Source organism: Tupaia chinensis, unplaced genomic scaffold, assembly GCF_000334495.1.
Source record: "Tupaia chinensis unplaced genomic scaffold, TupChi_1.0 Scaffold148874_1, whole genome shotgun sequence".
NCBI classification, from domain to species: domain Eukaryota; kingdom Metazoa; phylum Chordata; class Mammalia; order Scandentia; family Tupaiidae; genus Tupaia; species Tupaia belangeri.
Genome location: NW_006208722.1, coordinates 1,810,886 through 1,819,563, shown reverse-complemented (window position 1 = coordinate 1,819,563; position 8,678 = coordinate 1,810,886). Strand labels below are relative to the sequence as shown.

The 8,678-nt window shown below is 35.7% G+C and overlaps 1 protein-coding gene across 5 annotated transcripts in view; it reads left to right on the top strand.

The window, feature by feature from the left end:
• CTDSPL2 (CTD small phosphatase like 2) overlaps positions 1 to 8,678 on the top strand; it is a 91,066-nt gene that overhangs the window by 76,606 nt on the left and 5,782 nt on the right. For all 5 annotated transcript variants that reach the window (XM_014585101.2, XM_006170743.3, XM_006170741.3 and 2 more), the window contains exons 9-11: positions 4,218 to 4,280; positions 4,387 to 4,466; positions 7,986 to 8,112. In XM_014585101.2, the coding sequence (XP_014440587.1) occupies positions 4,218 to 4,280; positions 4,387 to 4,466; positions 7,986 to 8,112 (270 nt within the window). The remainder of the gene's footprint in view (positions 1 to 4,217; positions 4,281 to 4,386; positions 4,467 to 7,985; positions 8,113 to 8,678) is intronic.

Sequence of the window (8,678 nt, the reverse complement as noted above, 5' to 3'; positions counted from 1 at the left end):
TTGGTGAAATACTAAGACAAAGACATGACTTAGGGAAATGTAGAAAACGGAGTAGGCAACTCAGGACAAGCGTCTGTATGAGAATAAAGTTAAAGGATGAAGAATTGAGCCTAGTATATATGATGGATAGTTTCTGTTTTGTTGTGTGTTTAAAGTTTATTTATGTATTCTTTAAACAAAAAGCACCCCAAAAGGGTTATGACGCAGCAGTAATACCCCTAGCAATCTGGCCCTAGTCATAGGCACGGGTGTGCCTGGTATACTCAGGGAGGTCTCCATACGTGAATTTGGAGCCTTCCCATGTAGAGCATCATGTTTTACCTCTATGCCATTTGCGTATTTATGTATGCATCTATATGTTTGTCTCTGTGACTTAACACAATAAGTAAAGCTTGTCTTAAGAGTGAAATTCATCACTCTTATACTTGCTTTCCGAATGTTCTGTATTTGTTTCCACTGGACTGTACTTAGTGTACATATGTCTGCTCATAGTTTGTCTTTAATATATCCAAGTGACTTAGGCCTTGCTGACCTTATTATCTCTTGTCTATTTCTGAGATTTTGCCTTTGTATCATGTGGCCGAACTCTCTGTGGCTCTAACCCCAGATCTACTCACTGTTACTTTGTACCATTCTACATTCTTGTTCTCTACTAATCATCTCAGTCTCTGGCTGTTTTTAAATTCTGAAATACCTTCTGGTTCAAGTGGTGAATCTGTTCTGAAGATAGGAATTTAACTGCTAATTTCTGTTCTTGTGGTAAGGAAATGCTCTAGCAGCATGTTACTGTATCTTCAGTTCCTCTTTCCTCCCCAGTAAACAAACATTTGGAAGCAATATCAGATTTTAAGACATATATTTAAATATAGTCAAAGTAGTAGAGTACATAATGGGGGTGTGGTTGTGACCCAATGTGGAATTCACTGTATAATAAGTTGGAAAATGTCACCTTTAAACAGTGTTCCACTTATGCTTGAAAAATGTGAAGTAGATGGGTTTTTCTTAACTATCACAAATCTATTTTGAAAAGAATCATAACTAATAAAAATGATTTTGCCAATGAAATAGTAATACATAGAAAATCTACCACTATTTGGCTTACCAAATAAGATGTGTGGTTTTCTTTTTCTTTTCTTTTTTTTTCTTTTTTTTTTTAGAGGTTTTTCCTATAGGGTGTGTGCACTCGCCCGAAAGAGAGAGAGAGAGACAGAAAGTGAGAAGGCAGCCCCCAGGGGGGATGGTCATGCCACGATCCCTTCTCCTTCATTCAGGTGTGTGGTTTTCAAACACGGCTATAAGCTATCAAATATTTCTGGATGGAAATGTAAAATTGACTAGATGAGCAACTATAATTAAGTTTTTTAAAATGTCTTGTCCTGATTGGTGGTGATTATATACTGAGGATTTGATTATTTTTATTTGCTAAGAGTAGGGATATGTGACTTTGTTCTATGTTTTTATTTTTGTTCCTTTTCTTAATTAAGAAGATAAGTCTTTCTGACAGTCTCAGCATTGCAGCCCTCTGTCCTAGCCTACCAGTCAGCCATAAACATAGGCAGGTGCCATGGCACCTGTCTAGTTGAGGGTGGTCTGGCATCCGAACACAGACCTATGCAGCCCCAGCTTTGTGCAGTGACTCTTTGCTATTTTGTTTTTGATTAGTCAAGAAATTAAGGTAAAACACTTGTCTAATAGAATTAAAACATGTTTTCCAGGCTAGAGATGGAGACAGAGTTGATTGCTAGCACAATCATCCAAAATTTGTTTTCTATAGGCAGTCTCTTCTTAAGGAAATTAAATAGTTGTACATACATTGTTAGGTAGACTTGTTGCTATTTCTCTATTTGTCTATATTGCCCAACTTTAGATCATTGTTTCATTTACTCAACAGATTTTTATCATATACTTACCATAGCCATTGACTTATACCTTTTAGGCTTTTGAAATTACAAAGATTGGTAAAAACACAGTCTCTGCCTTCCAGATCCTTTATATACTTTCCCTTATTTTGCCCTACAACATTCCCAGAACTGTATCTTTGTCCTAGGGGCATTTTTGTGTGGATGTATATAGATGCCAGAATTAAGTGTGACCATAGGCTTTTCAGAAATCTGAATCCAGTGAGTCTGGTTCAGTTAATATCTGTTATTTATGGAATCTGAGGTAATTGTCACTTTTGAGTGGAGTACAATAGTTTTCTTTTTCTAATAATCTTTTTTTTTTCTTTATTCATGATAGAGCACATGAGCATGCAAGTGACAATGAGAGAAAGAGAGAGGAGCATACTGTATAGGGTCTAGTCACACCTTGATCCCCTTCCTCCAGCCCTTTAGCTCATTGACTCTTGGGCCTCTTCACGCATGCCTGATGTCTTTCAGACTGACCATACCAGGGATTTGAACCATGGTTGGCATGTGGGATTCAGCTTCTCTTGAGCAGTGTATTCTGTGCCATGGAGCCAGCCTAGATTTTTTTCTTTTATAAAAGTTTGTCACAAAATGAATACAACTTAGAGGAGTCAGACCTTCTATATATAGTATTTTTGTTTGTTTGTTTTGTGTTTTTTTGAGAGGTTTTTCGCTGTAGGGTGCATGCGCTCGCCAGACAGAGAGAGACATAGAGACAGAAAGCGAGAAATCACCCCCCAGGGGGGATGGTCACACCGCAATCCCTTCTCCTCCATTCTTCTCTTGGGATCTTGGGCACACACGCACACGCACCCGGCATGAGTTTTAAGCCACTGGGTCCGGGACGCGAACCACGGTTGACTATGTGGGAATCCTTGTCACTTTTGAGTGGAGTACAATAGTTTTCTTTTTCTAATAATCTTTTTTTTTTCTTTATTCATGATAGAGCACATGAGCATGCAAGTGACAATGAGAGAAAGAGAGAGGAGCATACTGTATAGGGTCTAGTCACACCTTGATCCCCTTCCTCCAGCCCTTTAGCTCATTGACTCTTGGGCCTCTTCACGCATGCCTGATGTCTTTCAGACTGACCATACCAGGGATTTGAACCATGGTTGGCATGTGGGATTCAGCTTCTCTTGAGCAGTGTATTCTGTGCCATGGAGCCAGCCTAGATTTTTTTCTTTTATAAAAGTTTGTCACAAAATGAATACAACTTAGAGGAGTCAGACCTTCTATATATAGTATTTTTGTTTGTTTGTTTTGTGTTTTTTTGAGAGGTTTTTCGCTGTAGGGTGCATGCGCTCGCCAGACAGAGAGAGACATAGAGACAGAAAGCGAGAAATCACCCCCCAGGGGGGATGGTCACACCGCAATCCCTTCTCCTCCATTCTTCTCTTGGGATCTTGGGCACACACGCACACGCACCCGGCATGAGTTTTAAGCCACTGGGTCCGGGACGCGAACCACGGTTGACTATGTGGGAATCCAGTGACATAGCCATTACGCTAACTGCTGGCTAGTTTTAGTCATTGGTCATGGCTTATATTTTTGTGCTTTGAATACTGGAGTATATTACAAGAGCTATATTAAATTTAGGCAAGAAGATAGAACCAGAAATGTTTATAAGGCAACTCTTTGGGTACTGTAGTCTTTTCTGATATTGTCCAGAAGTTTTGAAAACTACTGTGTTTGTTTTAAGTAGCCCAGTAATGCTAATTTAGATGCTATATTTGAATCACTTAAATGTAGAACAGCAAGAATGATTTCTGAAAACTTCGTTATTTAAACTCATCAATCCTCACATCTTCTTGAATATTATTTACCTTACAAGGAAATTAAAAGTATTTTTAGCAGGTGTTTGTTGAGAAGAAATTCTGAGTAGTTATTAAAGAAGGTCATTGAGACAGATCAGCTAGAGGTGGACACACACCCTGCTTAATGATTGGATGGATGCTACCTGGTTGGAAGATGGAGCTAATTGGTGGATCAAAACCTCAGAGGGGAAACCTTCTATTTTTAGCTTAAATGTTTATTAAAACTATATCCCAACAAAGTACTATTGTATACTACTGTATAACCATTAAAAGTGGAATAATAAATGATTATTACTATCCTACCACAAGATTGTATTAAGTGATTTCTTGTATGTAAATTATATTTGACTTGAGTGGTACTTAGTAAACATTTCTATTTAAAATGTGAACTTATAAATTATAATATATTCAAAGCTAGAACTCAACATACCTTAAAAATAAGTGGTTTTTGTTTTATGTTTATTTGCTGAAGCCTATCTTTGTATTTCTTCAGGTTTATGTGAGGTTAAGGCCATTCTTCAGGGAATTCCTGGAACGAATGTCTCAAATGTATGAGGTAAACATTCTTGAAGCTAATTACATAGATATTTCTTATTTTATTCAATATAGTACCCATATTTAGATCATGTATAATGATTACTTCTTTTCCCCTGAATTTGTAGATCATTCTTTTTACTGCTTCTAAGAAGGTGTATGCAGACAAGTTACTGAACATACTAGACCCTAAAAAGCAACTGGTCAGGTAAATTTAATTAAGAAATAGTGGAAATGTCTGTCACACTGATCTATGAAATTTTTTATTCTATTTCATTTTAATGGCCACTTTCAGTTGGCTCAGTATAGAGATTTATTGTGTTAAATGGTGAAAGTAAATCTTTTAAGCCCCGAAACTCTTTAAGAGTTCCTGATGCTTTAATTACAGACAGACTTTCTTTAAAGGATAGAAGATCAAATGTATTTATTCACTGTGACATCTATATCCTCGTTTCTTTTGGGATTAGAGGGAGTGTGGTGTGTGTGGAGTCTTTCATTTCTGCATGATATTTCACCTCCTAATATCTAAAATAATGCATGTTATATTACCTTTTTGATGGCATAGAGAAATAAAAGATGATTTTAACAGAAAAGATTAATTAAATTCCTTTGCCTTTTTAAAGAACAAATTCATATCCCATGGGAAGCCTATGTTACACGAATCAAGGTGGAAATTACAATTAGTTTAGTCAGATTATACTGATCAGCACTCAGTTCCTTGTATGTACCCTTGGCAGTAGATGCAGTGTGATCCTGGTTAGGCGGGAGTACCTTGGTGATTTTAAAACATTTTGAAAATTATTAACAATTTCACTATTTCTATCAATCGAAATGCGATACTAAGTAGCATGGGAGCGGACTTCACGGTGTAGCAGTAATGTGAAGCCAGGTCCCACATCATGGCCATGGTTCAAATTCCCAGCCTGGTCAGTCTGAAACACACCAGGCACAGGCACAGGCTGGAGTACTAGGGATGACGGTGTGAACCAGACCCTGTAGAGGTCGTTGCTCCTCTCTTCTTCCTCCTCTAGCTTCTTCTCCTCTCGCAGGCATGTACGTGCACTCTCATGAATAGAGAAAGAAAAACCACTGCGGCAGTCTTGCTACATTCTTTAAGATAATAGAATTTAATATTTTGCTTTTGGCAAAGAGCTGAAAAAGATGATACAGAAGGCTCATGAAACTTTAATAGCTGTGTGTTAATTTTTTGAATATTTTCTCCCATATTATGGCAAATCCTAAATTTGATTTTTCTGCTCTATATTACTGAGTGATTGTACCTATACTAAAAGGTTTTTCCTAATGTCCACATTGAAGAGTTGTTTTTCCTTCTGAATAGAACTGTGATGTTTTTTATGTTTTAATCTAAATGGTCAAAATAAAAGCTACAGACACAGATGAAAAATGGTATTTTCTAGTCAAAATAGTACATTATAGTTATCACTTAATATACCTAAGGAATAAAATTATACAGATGATTTTATTTTAGTGACTTCATTCATTTTAAAGATTTTTGTCAGTTCCTCCAATGTTCAGGGGGCAGTGGTGAGAAGTATGAACCCTGCCTTCCAGTTTTTATTTTACTGAGGAAAAATTCCTATCCTTGCTATCACAATGTATTATAAATTAACACTCCTTTAAATTAGATCTATAAAATCTACACATTTGGAAATTAAAAAAAAAAAATTTTTTTTTGGAGAGGTTTTTGCTATAGGTCACGTGCGCTTGCCAGACAGAGAGAGAGACAGAAAGCGAGAAATCACCCCCCAGGGGGGATGGCCACACCACAATGCCTTCTCCTCCATTCTCCTCTCGGGATCTTGGGCATGCATGCACGTGCGCCTGGCGTGAGTTTAAGCCACCGGGTCTGGGACTCGAACTGTGGGCGACTACGTGGGAGTCCAGTGACATAGCCATTATGCTAACTGCTGGTCCCAGAAATTAAAAAATTTTTCATCAAGTTGTATTTTCAGAAACAAACCAGAAAAGCTTTTAGATACATTGAATTTGATAGAGTGCTATATATTGGTGACAAGGTTGACTCTGACAAATTCCTGTAATCTCTGAATCCTGAGTTCAAATGGAAATTTGTTGACATGGAGGATCTGCTATTGACACAAGTAGTATTTTTCTAAAACTGCACATACATGTAATTGACCCTTAGGTTCCTGAATAACAAGAGTTTTAATGTTATTTAATGAAAATAACTGTAATACCTCCATGCATATTCGGCTGTTTCCTGTTTTAGTGAGTTTACTGCTGTTGGAGAAGACTTGCATTTACATTTCATACCTCCCTCTCCAACTTCCTTATATCTAAAAATGTATAGAAGTAAAATGTAGGATCTCATTTAGGCCTAACCAGGATTTAAATTATTTTACCTACTCTTGTTTTTTCAAAGTATGATTATTTTTGAACTTTTCATAGGCAGATAATCATTTGACTAAAGTATTCCTTATTTTAAGGGGGGGAAAAAGCAGTGTTTATACATTTTTGTCTGTTTGTAAAATTGTTCCTCTTTGCCATCACGACTGGCAATGATATATTTAAGGCTGAGTTTTATTTGTGTGTGTATGTGTCGGCTTTTATCAATACATTAAAATTTTTTGTTTTTGTTTTGGGTAGAGCTATGACAGATTTTGTGAAAGTTACACTTTCTTGAAGTTACATAATTTAAAATATAATTATGAATGGGCCATAGCTCCTGAAAAATTGTTTAGTGGGTTTTAAGACACAAGAAAGACCGGCTGCCAGTTATTAAAAATATATAGAACAGAGTATTTAAAGATAAAAAATTAATGTATCTTTATATATTACTAGTAATATTTAGACTTAATATTTTGAGTATAAATGAAGATTATATAATATATAAGTATATTGTAAAACCTTTAATAGATTTTAGTGGTTTTCTATTTAGCATCAAAAATTGGTGACATATCAATTTACATTTATAATACTTAAACACAAATTTATCATTTCATTCAGTCCTTGTTTGTTCAAATGATCATATACACATTCACACTAACTTTAAAAAAATAGAGTTTTGCTTAGGAAAAGTTGAAATGATGGAATGTTTTAGTTTTAGCACCTTTTCTAAAAAAATCTGTAAGGAAAACTATAAAAACATAAAATGCCAACACCAAAACATTCCTTCTTATATTTTCTATTCTGGCATGTACAGGGATAGGGAGGCTGTGTGGTCTGCTTGTTAGAACAAAGGACTAGGAGCCAGGAGGACCCTGGGTTCCAATGCGGGGCTAACCACTGACTTACTGTGTGACCTTGGGCAAGTCACTTGACCTCCTTGTGCCTCAGTCAACCATCTAGAAATTGGTTAAAAAGCAGGACCTCGCTGACAACCAGATGCTGCATCTGAGCTGAGCTTTCCTGGGTAAATAAATCGCAAAAATAATTTAGAATTTTTTAATTCCCCTTTATAATTAATACAACATTTCGGAATAAACTGAAGCACTTAAAAACATGGTAATATTGGTCGTAAGGTTTCAGTGATTGCTAAAAATTTTTATTATAAAATTATGGCCCAAAGCTTATGCCCATATTTATATTTGAATTTCATTCATTAAAAAAAATAAGGCTTAATCTGTAAAGCTAATGGTGTATACATATGTGTGTGTGTGTGTGTGTGTGTTTCAATATATGTTGTACTTTCAGAGTTGGGTTTTGTTTTGTTTTTTTAAAGCTAATTTGTTTTCATTTTTATGTTTAGGCACCGGCTTTTCCGTGAACATTGTGTTTGTGTACAAGGGAATTATATAAAAGACTTAAATATCCTTGGAAGAGATCTTTCAAAAACTATAATAATTGACAACTCACCACAAGCCTTTGCATATCAGGTAGGAAGAGGGTTGCTAAGCAAACTCGGATTGGAAAAAATATGATGAGGACAAATGCTGCCAAACAGAAAATAATAGGAGAAGAGCAGAATTTTCACTGGTAGAATTTACTTGTTTATTGTGTCATCTTTTAGAATTAGAAATGCCAAATTGGTATATTCCTTGTGGAAAATTTTCTTCTAAATGAAGCACAACATAAACAAAAATCTGAGTAATAATCTAAAGAAGAAACTTTATATATTATGTAAAGCATTCCTATCAATTATTAACTTGGTAATCATAAACATGTTTGAAGAGAATATCTTAACTGTATTCTTCTGGTATTTTATTTAACATTTGAAATATTCTCTTAGACTATTTTGTCAGTAGAGTTGTACTTTGTTACTATTTCTCTGAAATACACCTATAGAAAAGATGAGCCATACTTGCAAGGTGCATTTTTATTGAATATGTTTATGTGATCATTGTCTGAGATTTGCTTCACAAAAAATCAGTGCAGAATGGGGATGATGGAAGTAGATTGGGGGTGTTCATGGAATAAGATTGTCCCTTATCTGTGTTTCAAA